General features: G+C 38.0%; 1 protein-coding gene across 5 annotated transcripts in view; it reads right to left on the bottom strand.

The window, feature by feature from the left end:
• The window catches only part of CEP85L (centrosomal protein 85L), a 134,808-nt gene that overhangs the window by 72,191 nt on the left and 40,092 nt on the right, over positions 1-22,525 (bottom strand). For all 5 annotated transcript variants that reach the window (XM_021540854.2, XM_021540855.2, XM_021540852.2 and 2 more), the window contains exon 2: positions 16,362-16,523. In XM_021540854.2, the coding sequence (XP_021396529.2) occupies positions 16,362-16,523 (162 nt within the window). The remainder of the gene's footprint in view (positions 1-16,361; positions 16,524-22,525) is intronic.

Raw genomic sequence — 22,525 nt, 5'->3', positions numbered from 1 at the left:
CTGAAGCAAAAGCATGAGTGAAAACCTATACTGCCACAGGGAGTTTCTTTTGTAGTTAGCTGTCTCATTTTTTAGAAGTCTAGATCTTAACTTGCATTTGCCCTTTTATGAAGGCCATCTACAGCTTCCGATTGCATTTTCTAACAAGAAGCACTTAACAGTGAAGACATGAAGAAATCAAATATCCCCCTAGGACCTTCTTTAAAAGTAATGGCTAAAGGGGAAAAAATACTGTGGATGCCACAATATATCTGTTCTCTTTTTCTGTATCTGCAAGATACCCATGCCACAAATACCATCTACTTCAACAGCCATTAGATACCACTTCTTGATGGCATTATTTTTTCATCCCCAGCTAGGGATGACTCAAAAAACTAGAGTAACTTAGCCCATCAGAACAGAAATCCACCCCTGCCCTCCATAGGGGGATAATTCTAGGTATTTTTGTTCTCTGAAAGAGAACACTCAGTGCCAGGTACATACCTACCCTTTCCTATTCCAAGACAGATGCAAGTTATGCTTTCTCAGTCTCGACAGGCAACTTATTTATATTATCCCAACTCTCTAACTTGCCTCTTATACCATCCCCTACAACAACATTCCCAGATTAGCTAGGCTGATATCTTTCAGCAGCAAAACTACCTCACCTAAGAAATCAATGGCAAAGGATATGCAAGTGAAGACAAACTCACATGAGCAGAGTTAAGAAATGCTCTCTAACACAAAGGATCAGAGCAAAACCTGAGGGGTCCCAGAGAGTACTGTCAGTCCAGAAAGTTAAAACTATGTGGTTGACCAAGGTATGTACGATTGCCTCACATTTTCTTCATAACTACATGTACAAGCAGAGCCCTCAATTCAGTGTCAAGTAACTTTAGAAGGTTAAATCCCACTTTCAAGGAGACTGGCATTTCTGTTTATGTTTTTGAGCTAATTATCCACTAATGACAGTTTAATCCCTCTTTCTACTAAGACAGTCTTTCTATTGAAATAATTAAAAATAATTAAATATTAAAATATTTATATTCAGCTGGTACCTGTTCTCCTCACCACAGAGCAGTGGATCTCTTGGTTCACAGCCCACCAGGAAAAGCTCTAAACAGGACCAGCACCCTTCAGTTTTATGCCAGGCCACACAAGTGGGGGAGAACACACCTTTGTTTTTTCTCCCAATCTCACACTTCAGCTTCATTTCCTCCACTGATCTCCCTCAGCTGAGCCTTGCACAGCAGTCATCTTCCTAGCTTACCTCTGTAGTCTCACTTCGGGAACCCCAGCCCAACTCATAATCATAGAATAGAATAATTTAGGTTGAAAAAGACCTTCAAGATCATTAAGTCCAACTATTAACTCAGCACTACCAAGTCACATGCTAAAGCCATGGCCTCAAGCACCATATCTACATGTTATCTTTTCAAAACCTCCAGGGATGGTGATTCAACCACTTCCCTGGGCAGCCTGTTCTAATATCTGACAGCCCTTTAATTGGTAACTCTTTCAAGTACCACACAGACTTCTGTACAATGGGAACACATGTGCATTACTCAGATGGAAAAAGAAGTCCTCTAACGGGCAGAAGCAGGTGCTGTGAGCAGGCACAGCAGCGAGGCTGCCCTGGGTGCAGGGAGCAGGAGGACACTGCTTGCTGGCCTTCAGTGCCCCATTGCAGGCCTGTCCCTGCCTGACTCCTTCCCGCTGCTGCGGACCCGGGTCAGCCCAGGTCACTAAGCACAGCCAGCCCGCCTCGCTGCAGCACTGCTGCTGCTGGGCACCTCTTGGAAGCACCTCATGGGCCACAAGCCATTTACTTAATACACTTTGGGAATGCCTGTATCAAGCAGTAATCCCTTCCAAGGGCCAGAAATCATCCCCAGCAAGCCCAGAAGTTCAACAGTTACCTCAAGAGTAACTTAACTCACAGGGGAAGTCTCTCTCCTTCAGATGCTGATCCCCAAATGGTAAAAGAGATGGTAATATGTTAACAGTAGCAAATATTCAGCTGGAGTAGGTCTGTTGCAGACCTAGCAGTCTACTTAATTACTTACTAAGATTTGGGGAAAACCCCAATGAGAAACTGGGGAAATTTAAATAACAAAATGGGGAAATTTAAATAAGATACTGGGAAAAAAAAAAAAAAAGAAAAAGAAAAAAAGTTAGTAAAACCCTGTAAATACAGAAAGAAGTAAAATACAATGTTGCAGAAGTAGCTTAAGCACTCTATTTTCTAGCCTTCATATTCCTAGCTTTGCTACTCTACCCTTCATTTACCATACACTAATTTCACCTTCCCTTAAAGTTTCTTAGACACATCAGGGCTTTGATAACAAATTAACAGCCTACTCCACATGTAGGTCACCATCTGGAACTCGGATCAGGTCACAGAGGATTAACTTTAAATTGGATTTTAGCACAGCTCTATATCCTACAGAAGAAGTCACATTTTATACTTCAAAAATTAAATATCATTATTGTATTTTCCAAGTGAAGAAGAGGAGACAAACTCTTACAACAATTAGACTAACGTCACTCATAAACTTTTACCTGCTTCCTCCCACTGTTCTTTACACTGAGTGGTACTAGCTACCCTGTTACCTTTACAAATGTCACGAATTCAAGCAAAACAAAGTAGCAAAAAACTTAGGGGAAAGGAGTGCAAGATCTACCTGGAACTTCCAACATTTTCCTATAGCAAGATTCCTATTACTAACAGAAGCATTTTTTAAAGCAACAGTGGCAACAAGAAAATATGGAAGAGTTTCTCCATTCCATCCCACAAAACTGATTAACATATAATAAACAGATGTGGAAAATCCTTTGCTTTCATGCATCACTTGGCTTTCACTGTTTTGATTCCAGGTTTTAACATTCCATTTTTCAGGCATACCTCTGGAGCCATGGTACTACAACTATTAGTAACAGAGAGTTGTTCCAATTCTAATTTAGAATAAGACAGAATTTAGACAGAATTTACCTACAGCAGAAAACAAAGGAGAGGGATTCACAATTCTGTACTGCCCATAAAAAACTTTTCCTCCAGAATCCCCAGGCTTTGCACACCCTGAGGACTTAATTTTTAGGTGTTTTTTAGAGGACAGCTTGAGCAAAAGTAAATGTTATAAAGGTGAAATTAGGAGAATTAATTCTGAAGGTGTATTTAGAACCAAATCTCGCAGTCTTTGGAGGACTTCTGCACTGTAAAAAAACAAGCCTCCACTCCATAAGGGAACTATTACTTCCTTATATGTCCATCCACAAAGAAGCCATGAAGGATAATTTTAAAGGCTGGAGGGAAAAAAAACCCCAAACTTCATGCATGCATTAATGCTTAAGAGTGTGTTTACACTGCTAGTAGCCTGTCTGTAACATAAAGACAGTTCTATACTATTAAAATGAATCTGTATGTCACATTTTTTAGAAGTATCCTGAAAATTAAAGGCCATTTGTACTCTTTGACAAGACTGGCTGAAAGATCTGATTTTAACTATAATCAATGCTTAAATAAATTGATAGTGAATCAGAAGAGAAACACATAATGACTAGTAGAGTCTTTTATCACAGCTTTTCCTACTGAAGGGATTTAGCTTTGTAAAATTAACAGCAATTTAGAGCTTGCCCATTCTTTCACTGGCAATTAATTTCTAAAGTTGTTTTTTCCCTACTTCCTATGCCAAAAGATTTTAGTGCCCTGACATCACAACGACTTGGAAAATTTTATGATTAGCACACTAATTAAAAGAAAGCAATAAATTCAATTACATCATAAAAGTAAGAAAATATAAGTAACTAATTATGAAAAATTCTTTAACAGAATGTTTCTCATCCTGAAAGACCAGAAATTCTTTTGCCAAATTGTATGTATGTCAGGCACCATTTGGTCCACTGAATTCATCCTCCCTGGAATGAAAACACTTGCTATAAATTATATCAGCAGTCTCAGATTAAAAGACTTGATCTACTGTAGATAATAGAGCTCTAACCCAACTATAACTTGCATATTTGAGATGATTTTTGTAGTAATTTAGGATAAAACACGCTAAAGCATTCAAAACAAAAAGAAGACGCTATACACACACAGACAAAAAAGAAGTCCTTTCTTGGTGCAGTTTGGGATTTGACTGCCATAATTTTAGAAATCAATCTGGCAGCTCAATTCCTAACAGCAAAATTTACCTAGCACCTGAATAGGGATGCTGGTTCACTGCCAACATGCCTCCGAGTACCCATGGAATCTCCAGCACTACTGAAGATAGCCAATCATGCCATCACATGACAAAAACTGCAGCTATTTTAAGTGCTACTACCTGTACTGCTACCCAGTTTTAGACTTTATTTAAACAGAAGAGCGGTTCACTGTTGACAGACAACTAACAAACTTCAACACAAACAATCTGAATTATATTTTCCTTCAATGGGTTTAGTGATCACTTCTCTCTGCTCCCCAGGATAATTGAAAACAGAGGTTTCATGCCCTTTTTGTCTTCCATGATGTGATGTCCACAATTAAAAGTACACAGCAAGAGGTGGGAGAGCAGAAAATGTTTCAATTGCTGCCTTTGATAATGGAAAGAATTTAGTGTTTACAAATTTATTTCCAGTTGTTGGCTCATACATTTGGATATTTATAGTACTTATCACTGTGGCATCCAATCACATTAGCAGTGCTCTGATCCCCACAAAGAAAACAAAACAAAACTGTTTCTTCTCTGCTCTCCAGCCTATTAAGAAACACCTCAGTTAAAGTATTACTAGCACAGCACATTCCAGAAATTAGAAAGAGAACTCTTTTCAAAAGGTACACTCAGTTTCAGATCTTATTTTTTGACCAGAACAAGCAGAGACAAAAGTCTATCATAAAAGTTGGTGTGGTAGATGTGACACCTGATCTCTGGTTCTGAAATAAAGTCAGTTCCATAACCACTAGCTAAGAAAGTCTGAATTGTATACTTACAGAAAGCATTTAAATTTAAAAAAAAAATTAAAATAAAATCTAATTATGTTAATAACTGAAGTCATCTTCCACCCCAGAGAAATGCAAGACAGTAATTTTGCGCAATGCAGTATCCACAGTGTTCATCAGAGCTACCCAATAGCACCAGTAAATCCCTAACACAGCAAACTGAAATGGCATTCAGCCCACATCCCAGCCACCAGGATGAAATCTGAAACTCTGCAAAGGGTAGCAATTTTAGAAGCTACACACAGATCTTCAATCCCCACTCAAGTGGTGCAAGGTTATTGATGCACTTCAGCTTCAGAAGAGAGGTCAACACAAATGATTTTTGATAATCAAAACTACCCTGCTTCACCTTGCACAGAGTATTTTTATAATTGCACACTGCTTAATTCCCTTTTGCATCTTGGGCTAACACTTATAGGCAAATTAGACACAATTACAATGTTGAAATAATGAAGTAGCAGAAATAACTATATCAATCATGATCATAAACTCTGAATACAAGAACAGCTTCCTAACAGATCCTCCAAATATCTTTATTTACCCTGTCTTTTAGTAATGCACTTTAAGATTTTCATTTATATCTTTAGTAATTATAGGTCAAAAACATTAATGATGTTGGAAAAATAAGCATGGTAACTTATGTATATATATGCAAACAGAAACTCTTGTATAAAGTGTACTAATAGATGTGCTTATATATACACTTGTAATAAAATAAACTTACTTAACCAGCCTTACAAGTCAGTAAGCTTCAGAAGATACCAGGAAAAAAAAAAAAGAATTCATACTTCTTCAAGTCTGGTATCAGACTTCTGAAATACAGAACTCTACCAAGCATATCCTGCTCCATCAAGTTCCACACTTACTCTCAACAGCTGGAATAACACCAACCCATGTAAGCATCAGTCTAATTAATGTTCTTTAACTTTTACAGTAAATTTAGGGTATACTACTCTTATGGGAGTACCGTATTCCCAGAACCACACAAACATGAACTTTTGGCCATAAATCACATATTTTATTAATTCTACTAGACTATGCTACCTGCCAGAACTAACTAAAGTAAATATTCATATATAGTCATAATATTCCCACCTACTTTTGAATTCCTATTTCATTCCAAAACTTCAGAAGTATATAATTGACTATGAATTTTTCACATTCCTCACCTCCTTCCAAAATAACCCATTACAATTTCCATTAAAGATTAAATAAATGTTATTTTCCATTAAAAATTAAATTCCACTCATGGGTAAACACAAAACCTTCAATTTTTGTTGTTTACTCATCATGTCTACATATAGACCACTTCTTCATATTCCACAAGAAGAAGGTTTGGTTACATCACTTACTGATATCATTCTTAATACGTAGAAAAACAATGCAACTATCCCAGACCTTATTTCACAAAGGAAAATAAGGAAAAAAAAAAAAAAAAAACAGCAAGAACAGAAGGAAGAAAGTACTACTGCACCATCTCATAAAGATATTCTAAATGCTGAAATACTACCAGTATAAATCATGGACTGTTCCTTCTTTTATTTACATAACATACCATTCTTTTTAAGTGAAGATTCCAAGTGTTATAAGAATTGAGCCATTTGGAATAGCAGAAATTATAGATTTTAAAACACAAATTTGGCCAGAACAATCTTTTAGTACTTAACTTTTTTTAAACTTTTTTTTCTTTTTTTGGGGACTGAAACTGAAAGCACAGAAGAACAACAAACTGGAGCAGTTGTATACATAAAACTGAAGCATATGGGCCTCCTGTACTGAAGTCCTGTGTCATAGCCTCCTCAGTGTGAACTAGCAAGATCATCTGAATACCTGATCAAGGTGAGAAAGATGTCAAGTAAAGACCTGAACATGGAAAGCATATCTATCCTGTGGGCTGCCTGAAGTCAGATTTGTTTTCTCCCTCTTCTTCCTGAACTCCACTAGGAGAGAGGAGATGGGGGAATAATGAGTCCTGAAAAGGAATACCAAACTGGGGGACATTGATAGGAATTGAGGAGAGAGAAAGCAACCTAAGATCCCCTTCAGACATGTCCCAGGGAGAGCACGCTTCCCGTTTTACAGAAGCCATGAATCACTTCACTCAATTCCCTTCAGAAGCTGTATTAGACAACAGCTTCCAAGCAACCACCACAAAAATTTGTGTTTTCACAGAATCTGAGAATATCTTGGTCTGAAAGGGCCTCAAAGATTATCTTGTTCCAACCTCTCTGAAGTGTGTTTTCTTCACAAGATTTTTTTTTTTTATCATGAGCATGTTTTCTCCTAATCTAAATAGAGTATAATAGTAAAAAACCAAAAATTCTGCACATCTTATTTGAATTCTCATTAGTCTAAAATTTTTTCAACTGAACTTCTTTTGTCTAGAAACATTTTTCTAACATATGAGGAGAACCACAACCCCATTATGGATGCCCCAGTGAATCCAATTCCCTTTCTATGCACTCAGAACATATTTTTAGTTCAGTTTTCTAGCTGAGCTAATTAGAATTAAAACCTTGCCATCATTCTCAACAGCAAAGTATGACTGCATGCAGATGGCTGATGCAATGAGAAAGAAGTACTTTTAATCATATCACCTCTGTAAAGAAAAGCTTACAGCAGAAACACTTCTCACCCAGTTAAAAAGTGTCTATTTCTTTAGAATTTTTATGTAAGACAGAACAATAAACTATAATCCTGCCCTGAATCTCTAGGTACTCCTACAGAATAAAATGTACAAACAGGAAAACTGAAAACCTCCTGCCAGCTCATACAATAAATGCCATTGTTGAAATCAACAGTTTTATTTTTGAAAATACAAAATATTTTTAGCCTTTGACAGGGACAGACTAATTCCTGATAGAAAAGGATGTGCCACTAAGAGTTTATGATAGTTATAAAAATGAAGAAAAATGCACATAATACAGTCTTCTGATTCACAGGCCAACATCATGACTAAAATCATCCTGTAAACTTAAGAATAGCAGCCTGAACACAGGGACACACTCAATTCAAGATGTATCAAAAATATATACATGTATTTAAACTCTGGTTTATAGTCTTTAGACTTGCTAAAAACAACAGGAGACAATATGAACTGGTATACAGTTTTGGCCAGAAAAAAAAAAAAAACACCAAAAAACAGTAACAACCCACTCTCACATCTTACCCCCCTTAAAAAATACGTAAATGTCAAATAGTTATATTAGTTACATTTATTTGACACACTATTCCTGGTCGTAGCAGACAAAATAAGGGCCAACAACAGAAAAACTACGTCTTGGTATGTTCTGGCTGGACATCAGGGGAAAATTCTTCACAAGGACATCTTATAGCACTGGGACAAGGTTATTCAAAGATGTTGAGGTACCTGGGAAGGTTTTCAAGAATCAGAAAGACAAAGTCAGGGCTGACCTGGTCTATTTTTGTAATGATCCTCCTCTGAGCATAGGGCTGGAAACAGAAACCTCCTGCAGTCTTTTCCAAACCACATTTCTACAATTCAATAGTGTGAAAACATGCAGCACTAATTCTTTCCCAAGGAGGCTAAAATTCTTATTAATTTTGCATTAAAAATATCTGAACTAAACTATTTGCTTCCTATTTTCATGTGAGGTAAGCAGTGGCATTTAAATTATCAAATACCAGCTGAGTTGCAAGGAGTAAACCTACAACCAGGTAGAATTTGACACTGGCATTCAGGACTAGGTGTGTCATTTATTTAAGAGATGACTGCCATGTCATACTTGTATTATTATCTGGCAAGATGAAAGCAAATTTTTTTCCACTTCTATCCCTTTTTCAGGGCCATACTATCAAAGGCATTATGTTGTGATCTCAAAACGAGAATGACACCTCTTCTGGGACACTAAGCTCATGGAAAAAAACCCCATGAACCTCTGCAATTCATTCAATTTGTTAGCAACATCCTTACAAACTTTCTATTCAATGCCAAAAGAGTTAAAAAAAAATCCAGTCATGTTGAAGAAAAAGGCATAAATTGTAATGTAGTAACAGTTAACATCGAGGAAGATGCTAATTTATGTTTCTGTCATTCATAAATGTAACTAATTCTTTCCAAATATGTTTCATTTCATTTCACCACTTTTTCTATTACAAGGATTAAGCGCTGGAAAGAACAGCAGCACGGAGAACAGGAAACAGAAGAGGGTGCAATTCCTGAACATCACAGCAATTCTGGAAACCAACCAGGAAGACACTGACATAGAAAGGTTACTCCAGTATGTTTTCCGGTTTTCACTGTTATTACAAAAGACTTAGAAAAAGCTGCAAAGAGGACTACATTAGAGGGAATAGAACACTGCCTTTATTCCTGCCAATCGCCTTTCTGCCTTTAAGGACAGACTTCACTTTATTCCTACAAAAACACCTAAGTTGCCTTCTAGTTTTTTCTGGTCTTGCTACTTAATAGACATTTAAAAACAATACACCCATACACAGAAAATACTGTTAGGTGTATACAACCAACATTTCCTACTTGGGATGCCTCAGAAGTGTTTTTCTGCAGACAAAGCTTGAGCATTCACTACAAAGCTATTTGTTGTGTAAGTTGTATTTACTTATATAAGCGGAATAAGGCATAATCTTTTTAACCTATTGTACAGGATAACTATACTACAACATGCTCCAGGGGCACAGAAGTGACCTCTGTGTAGCTGACAACGCTTCTACAGTGCTGACTTTCATGACAGCCGCTGACACAAACACAGGCATTGTCAAAGCAAAATCTTATCTTTGAGCCCTCTAAGAGGAAGAAAAAACCCACAGAGATTTCTTTCACCATGTTTTGCATTGCGGAAAAACCCACACCAGTTTTCTTTCTAAATTTGTTGCGAAAAGAAGCATTTAAGATGGCAAAAACGAAAAAAAAAAAAAATGCACTGCTGTAATAGTAACAATAATTGCTTTTAAAACAAACCAATCACAGTTCTCAAAGGAATTTAACATATCAAAAGCAACAAACTTGCACATATTCTGCCTGAAAAAAACAGGGCAGCTGTTAACAACTACCTCTCAAGCGAGGTTATTGGAAACAAATGCCCCAAGAGCAGACAGGCAAGCATTCTTGAGGCTTTACCCCTGCCCCCTCCACTACCAGTCCTCATTATTCAAACTGCTTCATTCTTCCCCAAACCTGGGCTAATTCATCAGACTTGTAATTTGCTGCGTATTTCTCACTTCCTCTTACAGACCCCTAATTTTCATAATGTGAAGAAAGTCAGAGATTAAGGAAGTGAGATGGAGTAACCATGCTTCATGCACAAGTGGTCTCTGTACATTGTTCTTCCTCACTGCTGCTTTTATGCTGCCAAAACTGATGTAAAAACTCCATTTGACTTATCACAGGAACACAAGCAAGGCCCTGAAAAAGGTTTTCTGTAACAGTGAGCTTTTATGTTCTACTTCAAAGGGAACTTTTACAGAAATTACTTATTGTCAGTACACTGAAATCATGGCTAAAATAAAGGATGACATTAAATACATTAACTGGACTTTACACTAAGAAAAAAAGTTTAAATTGTGCATACATTATAGTAGAAACAGGTCTGCTCAATAAAAACTAAGAAAGAGCAAAGTATAAGCCCTCTGGAAACAGGTAGTCTTGTTAAACTTTTAAAAACAGAGATTTACAAACTTTTCTATGGGGGATACAAATAATCTGCTCTGTCAAGCCCCAGGCTAGAACTCCAGGCAGCAGCAATGGGTTTTTCCTGGCTACAAGAAACTTGTGGCCTACATCCCAAATGCCTACAGTCTCTCACTAAGTGCACTATTCTGTCTACAATGGAAAGGATTAAAAATTAATGTTGTGATTTCTTCAGATAAGGCTGCAAAGGCTACTTGAATATGAACATTAAATACTGACTAGCTACAGAATGTTTCCAGTGTTCACAGAAAAATAGTCTAAGGCTACAACTGTTCCTCTCTGTGGCTTTTCTGAAACTGATCTCACTCCTGCTGCCCTTTGAGAGATCCTGAGCTACAGAACTGCTGAACACAGGCCAGAAAGTCTTCTTTGACATTATAGTAGCAAGGAAAAGTGAAAAGTCCCCTCTGAAATCTCTCAGCAAAGATGCATAATGATTGGCATGCCCAGGTGTCATGATATTAACCTAAGTATTAACCTAAGTACAGGTGAGAGAATTGTACAATGCTCCTTGTTTTTCTCATCAGAATGCCACATATCCACCATGCTCAAAAAATACAGATTACAGGACATTAAAAATGTCTCCCTGATATTGCACCTGAGCATGATGCAAATGACATGCAGTAAGAGGAAGAAATTGTAGTGTTTAGCTGTGAGAGAGGTAATTTCCTTCACAGTAGCCCCTATGGTGCCTGTTTTGGTAACACAGCACTGTCTCTGCTTTTGCTGAGAAGCACTTACACAGCACCATGGCCTCTGCCACCCCAGTGAGGGGTGCACAAGAGGCTGGGAGAGGACACAGCTGGGACAGCTGACCTGAAATACCAAACACATTCCATACTATATAATGTCATGCTCAGCAATGAAACTGAGGGGCAGGTTTCTTCCAAAGTAGTTTTTGCTCAGAGACTGACTGGGCATCAGTCTTCTGGTGATGCTTTTACATAACAATGTTCACTCATTTTTTTCTTTCATTATTAAACTGTCTTTATCTCAACCTTGAAGTTTGGGAATTTTTTTTTGTTTTTTTGCCCTTCTGATCATCCCCCCAATCTCACCTTTTAAACATTCTGGTACAACTCAGTGACATAGCTCTAAAATAATTATATGAGAGAAGTTACTTTTTGCACAGTAACCAAGAGAATGCCACTAAATTCTAAGTAGAACTTATTCTCACTGAGTTATTTCCAATTAGAATAACAGAAGTAATTTTTCTCAAAAATTACTACTGATGTTAGCTGAAGGCAAAATACACCAAGTTCACTGTGTAGAACACTCCCACTAGCTGGAGAAAAGTCCTGTTGGTATTTTTTATGTGAGGAAAATGGAGCATACTGTGAGAGCTTGATCCTAAGGAGAAATTGTCACAAAAGAAGGCAAAGTATGAAGTTAAAGCAGCAACTATTTCTCTCTCAGAACATTCATGTATGAAACTGGTAAGTGCCTTTAGTTTAGTTCAAGCCAGTTTCAAATTCAGAGTACACCAGTTCACATGGAGTATGTCACTGTTGCTTGAAGCAATTTCTCCATCTTATTTTAGTGTGAAATTATTAGCATAATTTTTTCCTATTTGTTAAATCCTGGGAGTAGGCTACTAGAATCTAAAACAACCCTCATTATTATTTTTTTTTAATCCTAAAACCCCCCAAAATAAGTGGCCAAATTCTGAGCATTAATCTTTATATTCCCATCAGCTATACAGACATTTCATTCCAGCAAGCTGTGGCAATACCACTTACAAGGACTAGAGACTAATACAGGCTTAAGTGCAGTGCGCATTTCTGATTGTCAGGGTAGATAATATCCAAGTAACACAATAACTCTGACTCACAGAGGGCTGGACACCGCTTCATAACGTGAGACTTGGCAAGCAGAAAGGAAGGAAACAAGGAAAAATGCTTCAAACATGATTATTTTCTACCCTCCAAATATTCAAGCTGCTTCACCAAACATATGCCAGTCCTTGCCAGGATCCAAGGGCACAGAGATTAACCTCAGCTCAACTAAAATCAGGAACTTCTCTGAAAAGACATCATCTTCCAAAATCACAGAACACAGTAGACAGTGAGCACTGCCAGCAATCAAGATCTAGGATCCTTGTGTTATTGCACTTTTGTGATACCCAAACTGATAGCACAATCTAGAAGTTTGACCTATGCTTTGTCAATTCCATTATCTTTAGCAGCAGAAGAAAACCCCACTCAAGATACTTCATAATTAAATTTTGCCTCATGAAATTCAGTTCTGCCTTTCACTATATTGAATAGTTATCTTTCACTATATTGAATAGTTATAGTTATTAACTTTTTTTTTCTCCCTAATGATAAAAAAAAAAAAAAACAGGAAGTACTAGAATACCATGCTTGGGACCTGCTGGAAGAAAGAATACTTGAAAGAGCAAAACCAAGTTCCTTTGATTCTGGTTTTCCATGTTCCTTGGCATATAAAGAAATGCTACAATTCAATTGAAGTAATTTTTAACTCCTTATAAAGATAATATATTCCCTTAAAAATGATATATTCCCTTAAAAATGGTCTCGTAACATTCAAAACATTAAAACAAGTTCCTATTCTATCAGCTAAGCATTCCAGAGAAGTTGTTGGAGGGTTGTTAGAGAAGAGGGTTTATTAAAGTTAAACTGGCAGAAAATCAACTCCTAAAAAAGCGGTAACTCTGACTCTCTACATCCAACCTCTTTCTTCCAGGAAAGTAATATTCTATGTATTTTCACACTATTAAGTTTGCAACCAGAAATATTAAATCATGACTTGCATGTAACAATAAGGGAGAAAGAACTGGGGACTTTCCACAGCACAACAAGCTTATCTGATGAAGGAAAATGTTCTGGTCTGCAAGAATCATGGGCCCTGTATCTTACCACACTAATATCTAGTTCTTATCCCTCCTGTTCCAAAAGGCAAAACTCAGAACATTTAACAGGAAAGAGCTCTGCTAGGGTTTAGAGACCATTTAATTTCTGCCAAGTCCCTGATTCTCTAATTAGGTAACCCAAATAAAAACAGTCTCAAAAACACTTAAAATAAAAACTTAGTGTTTCTTCTGTAAGTGCTACTGAAAGAATGGTTATACACAGGTATCACAACAGTTGTTAGAAATGAAGTGCAAAAGCTCATGTCAATCCAGAACAGGACACAAACTGACAGGAAACAAGTAAAAAACCCCGAACACATTAACTGTAGCTTAAACAGATATAAAATGCCTTTTAATCTTTAAATTAAGAGCACTCTGAATTAAGTGTGTCAGATCTACCCAAACTAACATCCCCACTTTTAAGGTTTATAAATTTCTATCCTTAGCTCCCACAGGGCACATCAACATCATGCAATTTCAGTTCCATTGCCTATTTCACTTCCTAATTTTCCTGCCTTTGCACAACATAATATACAGTCAACTGAATAAATTTTAACATTAAAGGTTTCTTTCTCCTGTCCTTTTCAAAACCCATCTCCACTCCAGATCACACAGGTTTGAGCCAAACACAAAAGGTACTTGTCTGTTTTTTTAAACCCTGCATTTTCAAAGAGAATGAATGTTCCCAAAATAAGTATGAGTAAGAAGATTAATTTGAAAGAACATTTAAGACGTTACGAAAAAATCCCATTAAAAATCTATTTTAAATGCACCTGCAGTCCATTCCCTGCATGAGCGTATTTATTAGCCACTATATATCTGTACAAAAAAACTCAGGTGCAACCTTCAGAATTAAAGGAGATGTTAATTCTATTTCTCAAATTATGTTTCTTTATTTTTAGTGGGCATAACAGAAAGGAAATAGCAAGGCTATAATTCATTATCTGAGCATTGTTAAAAAGTGTACTAATCTGCCAACTTGTGAAAAAAATTCCCCTCTGAAAAATCCCCAGGAGCTTTTGCCCAAGCATCACATTGATAGCAGATGGCCAGCATCAAGTCTGCAATTACCAGTCTGGCCTGACAGTTCCACAGATGACAATGATACTCTTTTCTTGCTGTGGATGTGTGCAGGGGGCAGCTTGAGAGATGCAGAAAACTAGGTATCATAGCCAACAACGCATTCCACTAAAAATACACACATACAATCTATTTCCAAGCCTGTCATATGATTCTTCCATTAATCTTCATTTCACCATTAGGTTTCCCTCCTTTTTTCTTTACCACTTTCTTTTCTGCTACTTAGAAGTTTTTCAAATGAGATGGTGGGAAATGTGTAACATTAAGGATGCAGTAGAACTGACCATTGTAAAGCACTGCCAAAGACAAAACTCATGAACTGTTTTTGCAACCTTGCAACCTTTCCCCTCTTTATTTTACTCTCCCTGCTAGCACAGTCTCCCCCCACCCAGCCCTGAACAGATTATTCTCTTGCCGACAGAGAACAGAACATCTGATGAGGAGCTGCTGTTTCATTTCCTCTCCTTCATCCCACCCCTCAAATGGGGAAGCCCTCAAAATGGGGGAGGGGAGGGCATGGTTTTAATTCAAGTGCTGCATCTTAAAATACTATTGTGCAGCATTTGGCTGGGAGTGATTAAAGCTATATATAAATACACACCATGAGAGTGCTTTATCTCTGTGGAGAAAAAAAATACCAAAAACTTCTGCATTAGTAACCATTTACTATTTCAGTTTTACATCCAAGAATTTATATATCTGAGCAAAACCTTTATTTTCCCAAAGCCAACAACTGTTTATAAATGAAAGGAAGCAGAAAGCAAATTATGAACTAACAGATGCGACAGAAAGAGGGTGGAAAGGATTTTCTCATGTGCAGAAGAGGCCTGACAGACTTAACTGAGACATTTGGACCTCTCCTCAGGAATGTTCAGCCCTCCACAGAGCCTTCTGTCTTACACCGATTCAGCATTCCTTACTACATTTCTACTAATTCCTCCTGTTCTTCTTCATTGCAGCTACCCCTTTTGCAAAATTTATCAGGCATAGAAAGCTCCTGGAAGAAAGTATATCACAGTCCTGCTGTCATTCATTATCTGCCTTTAAAATTTTACTGGAAAATAAGCCAATGCAAGAAGGAAATCTCAAGTCTTACTACAGTTTAGTTTTCTCTCATTCCAGCTTAATTCCAGGGACAGGTTGCATAGGGAGGGTGACAATTTTATGGAAACATTGCCACTGCAGAGACTGTACCCCTCCCTGATAAGATCACCTTTGACTAATCATGATGTAATCCAAACTAAGTTCTGACAATCTTTAGACACTGTTGATTCTTCTCAAAGATTGTTAACTATGTGTCAAATGCCATACAATAAAATGTGAATTGCTTCCCACCAGAAGTGGAGATGACAAGAGACAATATGCTTCCCTCATGGCAAGATGAGCAAACTTTGCTGACGCACACTATGTGACACACACAATGTCACATAGCATTGTCCTTTTATCAACTCCCTCAAAAGTTTCTGCTTTTTCCCCACTTATTTATCAAGTGCTGTAGTACAGGACATTACTCCTCTGTATAAATCTGGCACTTCTTGCAACTGCAATTATCAAAACATGTAACACAAGCACCCTCTTTGTGGCAGAGATGCAAGTTAATGCACACAACTCATGTAGAACTAAACTAATCAACCCTCACCAAAACAATTACTTGGCTCCAGCAAGGAAAAAACTGCATGTGCTCAACAGCTTTCCAAAAGTACAATTAGCTTGAGAAAAACATCTTTAAAATGTTTTGGATTGCTTCTCCCTCAGAAACACAAAAATTAGCAGTGTCAACTCACCTTCCACACTGTCAGAACAGGAGGTACCAATCCCAGTGTCCCCGCTGTCAGAAGCTATGCTGTGTCTTCTCACAGGATTATTCTGACTGCTTGATGAAATCGTTGAGGACTGCCACAGGGATTCAGTACCAGGTAACCATCCCACTGAGGAATAATCTGAGCCTATGAAAAACAAAGCCAGAAGTCTGTCATTGGAGATACAATACAAAAGTCAGCAACAAAATACCTGTCAAGATGAAAACTGAATCTTAGGTTTCATACATAAAACTTGAGCCAGACTGTGTATGTGTCTTGGAAGTTTTTGGGGGGTTTTTTGTTAAGTAAAATCCTTTTGCTAAATGAAAGTTTCCCCAAAATTCCAACACATGTATTTTTACTATATTAAACTTTTCTTTCACTTTTTAACAAGACATTTATCATATGATTCCTATCCTAGAACTGACTCTCAATTCACAGCAGAATTTTGCATTACAAGCCTTCAAATACAAAGCAATGAATTAATTTTAGGACAGAAACCAGTGGAAGATTTGGATACTGAACTACAGTCCTTTTCTACTGTGCATAAACCACATGACCTAGTTGATAAAGCCAGCAATGAAATTGTCTAAACTATATCTAAAGTAATTCCTTATGTAGCTGCACACAAGCTGCCTTTCTGAGACATGTATCCATCTAGTGGTTTGTTTCATTTTGGTTATTTTTAAAATTTAAATAATGTTAAAATATTACATTTTAAAACACAATTCAGAGCAGCAATTAGTTCCTCTGTTCAAGGAGTTTTTAAAGTAGGTCACATATTCTCACAGCCAACCTCAAGGGAAAATTTATCAGAGTACAATCCCAGAAGACTATTACAATTTCCAATAGCCAGTATCTAAATCTGAGCATTGTTTAAAAGCAGAATACTGATCACCACATTCATACTCTGAACCAGCACAGGCACATAAAAAACCATGGAAAAAAGCATGGCTGCTCTTCATTTATACATAATCACATACATACACCCCCCTCTAGCACCTAGCTTTGTATAGCACTTTCAGCAGGAAATCATTCATGAAGAAGAATCAGCTCACATATAATGTCTCTTACACTACATGAAGTTATTTTTAGATCATTTAAACACTTTCAATAATATCCATCTGAAGTCATAAAAGCAATTTGCCTCTGCAAGGACATCTCCTATTCCCAAGCTGTACTTGTTTTCCAGTAAATAGCTCAGAAAACGATGCAAAAATTAAATATGTGGGTACATATATAACCCCACCCCTCCATCATAAATATATACATGGTTCCCATACAGCAGCCAAATCACTAGACCTAGTAGCTCGAGTGGTGACAGCTGCTTGCCAAGACACTTGAAAACTGAGGAGCACAGTAAATACACACTAAGTTCCTTATGGCATGTACTATTGAACTGTAACATGACATCTAAAACAGTATTTTTTGCAGGTAGGTTCTTGAAGGCCTTAAATATGCCTGTCCATCTCATTCGCCTCAATTTCATTCTCAGTTGAGACTACTGCCTCTTTTTCCCTTTAGCACATTTGCCTACCTTTTCTCTTCCTAATTCAAAAATAACCCAATTCTCCTTCCCCTTCATTCTACTTCAGCCATACCTTGTGCAATATATTTCCTTCTCTTCCTTAAACTGAGTTTTGCCTCACCAGAAGTCTCTTGAACTATTCCTGTGAGTATCTTTCAAGTCCAAGTGTGAGGGGGAAGAGCAGAGCCAGACTTGAACACACCTGCCCATGACTCACCAGTCCCACCCTATATGGGGGTCCCAGCCAAGATTCTAATGGAATACCACTCCAGGTGTCATCCTACATACCACCCTCTCTGTGTCATCATCTGATGTACTCAAGTGTGACAGTTTTGCATACAGCTAGTGGGGAAACTGGGACATTCCTTCTTCTCTTACCATCAAGCACATTTTTCACTAATGCTCTGGCTGCTTTGGGAATAGTAGTTTTACCACACCTCCCTCTGAACAGGGCTACTTTCAAGAAAAATTCTACTTCATCCCTCTCAAACTGCATCTAGATATTCCAGCAAGAGTAAAACTGACTTATGGAACGCCAAGCTAATTAAATCAGAGAGTGTTCTGATTTAGAAGACATTTAAAATACATTTATAGAAGAGAAATTTAGATTGATTCACCTTTATTATGCCATTTTCCACTATACAACTCTTTGGTGACATTTCAGCTTTTATGGTGTTACACAGGTGTTAAAAGAAATGCACCAGATAATTTAATACAGAGTAGTGGTAGCATTAAGACAGTATTAAGAGTCAAACCCTTCATATCACTTAGAGAAATGCTCAGCATGTGAAACTACAACCATCCACACACAAACACCCAAAAGAGAGAGCTATTTTTCACTCTGGCGGAACTTTGAGGAATAAAAGCTAAAAATAGCATTGAATGAGAGTAACTTCAGAAAGGACTTTCAGAAGCTATGTCACTCTAACCTTCAGCTGAAAGCAACATAATTAGATTAGACTACTCAGGCCCCCATCCAGCTGAGTCTTGAACACCTCCAAGGACACAGATTTCACAACCTCTCTGGTCCCTTCAGCATTTTACCACCCTCCACTCCAAGAAAATTTTCCAAACATCTCAATAGTCTCTCATGTTCCAAATATATTGTTGTAATATACCCCAAAATATGCAACAACCCAGTGCAACTAAACTCGGTTAACAAAAAGGGTTAACATACTAGAGGGGGAAGACAGTCATTCCCATCGGGATCTCTGCAGGTACTGCAAGTAGAGAAAGGAACAGGCACCACAAAATGCCCTGCTATAATCTATTCTCAGCTTTACATCTACACACAGACAGCCTGGGGACACACCAAGCCCCAGGTGTGTCATTCAAGAAATGTTTTCTCTTTGTCCCGACATTAAGCATATTCCTTTTTTTTTTTTCCTAAAAAGGATAGCCAACGACATAACCCAGGAGTCTACAGTTTTTAATGTTTCACGGCACATTCACACAATTGTGTTACCTTGCAGACCTAATGGAGATTCTATTTCAACGACGGCCATTACAAATATGCAAGTGTCTGCAGGAGAAAGTGATTTCAATCAGCTTTGAAAAGCTGTATCATAAACAGCCAAACACAAGCACCAAGACAGTAGAAACAAACCCAAATATTAAGCCTGAACAGTAAGCAACCCATAAATTAGGACCTTGTAGACCTCATTAGTCCAAGACATTATTAAAAAATGAATATATTACTTTCTTTATTTGAAACTCACCTTCTGAGCCAAGTCCTGAGGAATCCCCAATTGTTATGCACCCCCTTCTATGCTCCCCATCTCCTTTTTGGATAGCTCTCTTCAAATGCATGATTTTTCACACAGCAGACAGCCTACACTAAAAGAACCAAGTTTAAAAGGGGAAGATACACAGGAGTCCCCACACTGTTCAGCCAACACACCTGCCTCACCCTGCTGCTCTGATCTCAAACCTGCCAATCAGCAGCCAGCATCCATCTGCCCAAAGTACAGTGGGGGAAAAAAAAGCAAGCACAAATTTCTAATCCATATTTGTGCTGCTGAATTGTATATTAGCATCTGCCTATGATCATTTGTCACTGTGTTAGAAAAATCTACCTTTCATAGGATTCACTAGGAGAAAAAAAAGTAGTGTCATCCTACCAGGCTGTCATTTCCACCAACAAACATGACAAAATACACATAAGGTCACAAAAAAATCTCAAAAGAAGCCTTGTTTATATGAATGGTTGAATGCCTCCTTAAATTTGGTCAGTTAAATATACCAACATAGTCCTCTGTTTCCAGCCTAGGCATTTAAAACAGATCCCCTTACAACTAAGTATATAAAGGGCAGGAAGTAGATTATTTATTAAAAGGGAACAGTTGTTGCAATTTCACTCCACAAAAACATCTATCTTTTTCTGTGTGTTACAGAATGCTGTCATCTATTGCTGACAGAAAGACTCAGTTAATTCTGGATCATTACCATGCCTAATTTCAGTGGCATGCACAGATCCCCTATGATGTACATACACAAAATAATAACATTACTTTCTTCATACTCGGTTCCTAAAATACCTCTAACATGCTTGAATGTAAAGATTATTAAGTGACAGCTATGATACTGTTATTTTACCTAGACACTGAAAGGAAAGCAACAGGAAAAGACTTAACTGGATCTCACAGCAGATACATCCTGAACTAAGAATACTGCTTTTTCTATTCCACACTATGACTGACATGGATTGTGACCAGAAGTGAATCACCCATGACAGCCAGTGCAAATTTATACAGTCAAAGGATTCTGAAGAAGATCTCTCTCTATAGTAACATCAAAACTAACTATGCGAAGCTCATTCTGGTCATCATGGATGTGACCAGGCTGTACAATCGTATTTCACGCCAGGATAGCCCTGAAGTCTGCCTGAAGCCTTTCAAGGAAAGAGAGTCAGCATTCAGCCCAAAGACACTGCCACAGTTAATTAGTTTACCCTCACCATCTGTACCTTTACCCAAAACACTGCTAATTACGCACAAAGATCACATGACAGTATTTTAAAAGAAGTCACCCCACCTTCAACCCAGTTCTCCCCCTGACATTACTGAATTTACTCCAGTTGCATCTTCTACACACACCTCCTTTCTCAGTAAGTTCTATAAGGTGTCATAGCCTCTCTTTTGCTCTCTCTCCTGTCCCATTGGGCTGCATAACCACATATCCCTTCAAAAGGAAGAATCTACAAACAAACCCACAAATGGTCTCTCAAAGACACAGTTGCTGTATTGTGGGAAAAAACTTACTTTAGCTGGAAAACGTTTGTTTACTCATCATACCTGCAAGATCATTACTGACACAAGATTAAAGAAAATCTCACTCTGGGGTGTGCTTCATGCACAACAAGCCTTCATGGATAATCTTTTTTTTTTTTTTTTTACTGCTGGAAAGACAACACAGTAAGAAAAGGCGATGGAGGCAGGGAAACCCAAAATGCTGAAAAGCCTTTCCAAAAGTAGACACACGAGAGCAGATGTCATACTTTAACACATTTATGTAGGGCTTTTAAAAAGCTGAGCGTGAGCAATAGAATGGTGCGACAGCAGCCTCCTTCAGTCTAAGGTGAAGTGAAAATGATAAGGTGCAGGCATTCAATATGATATTCTGACAAAATAAAAAGATCCTGGCATGTCGGTGCTCCTTCCAGACACAGGCAAAAAAAAATTACTTTGGTAAGTAACTACTTCATAAATTCTTTCAAAAATAGTGTATAAAAAATGTCATCCCAACCCTAACCTCCTAGACACACACTTCCTAGGTGCACTTCATCTCCATGGTCCTTTGTGGGAACTCAAAATGTTTCTCAAACATTTTTAGAGGTTCCAGGCCGTGGTCAGACGCAGTCTGGACTCCAGCAGGCAGCTGGATTTAGCTGTGATTTCGAGTTTGAACCATGGAATGAATTACCAACTTTGAAGGTAGAACAAGCAGTCATGAAGTGCTAGATAGTATAGTAAATGTAGTCACAAAGTAGAGGGAAATATTTTTTGCTAGTGTACAGGGGGGTTTTTACTTTGTACATGGGGGTCAGAAGTTCTAAGATGGAGGAAAGTGGGCTGAACCCATCCTTCTTCTTTCTTCTTCCTTACCTCCATGTTCTTGGTGATGTTGGCACTCACAGATTGGTTTAGAATAGAAAAACACTTGGTAACGTAGGTAATAGGTATTGGGGAATAATTGTAAACATGTTATACGTAATATATCTTATAAAAGATAGCAGCAGCCCTGGGCGGGGAGAGAGGAGAAGAAGACACCGGACAGTCAGGGTGTCAGGAGTGTGTGCCTCTCTGCCTGGGCCGCTGACCAAAGGGCCGCAGCCCGAGAACTTAATCTGTTAGATAACTAGCAATAAAACATCTTGAGACCAAACAAGAAGAGACTGCGGAGTTTTCTTTTGGGAACACGGGTTGGAGGAGAAGCTCTACCACCACACGAGAACCCCAACCAAACCCGGGGTTCCCACAGTCCTTTTGCAAAACAAATTGCAAGTTTTATTTATATAAATGTCCAAAACAAGTTCCAGGTCTTCAATGCAGGCTCTTCTCTTCCAGGGTGAGCAGAATATTGGAAATAGGGGTTTCTAATGCTTTCAGGGAAGGTGGCCAGA

The sequence above is a fragment of the Lonchura striata genome, chromosome 3 (genome assembly GCF_046129695.1).
Source record: "Lonchura striata isolate bLonStr1 chromosome 3, bLonStr1.mat, whole genome shotgun sequence".
NCBI lineage: Eukaryota > Metazoa > Chordata > Aves > Passeriformes > Estrildidae > Lonchura > Lonchura striata.
The sequence above is the reverse complement of the archived record's forward strand: the minus strand, read 5'-3'. Positions and strand labels throughout refer to the sequence as shown.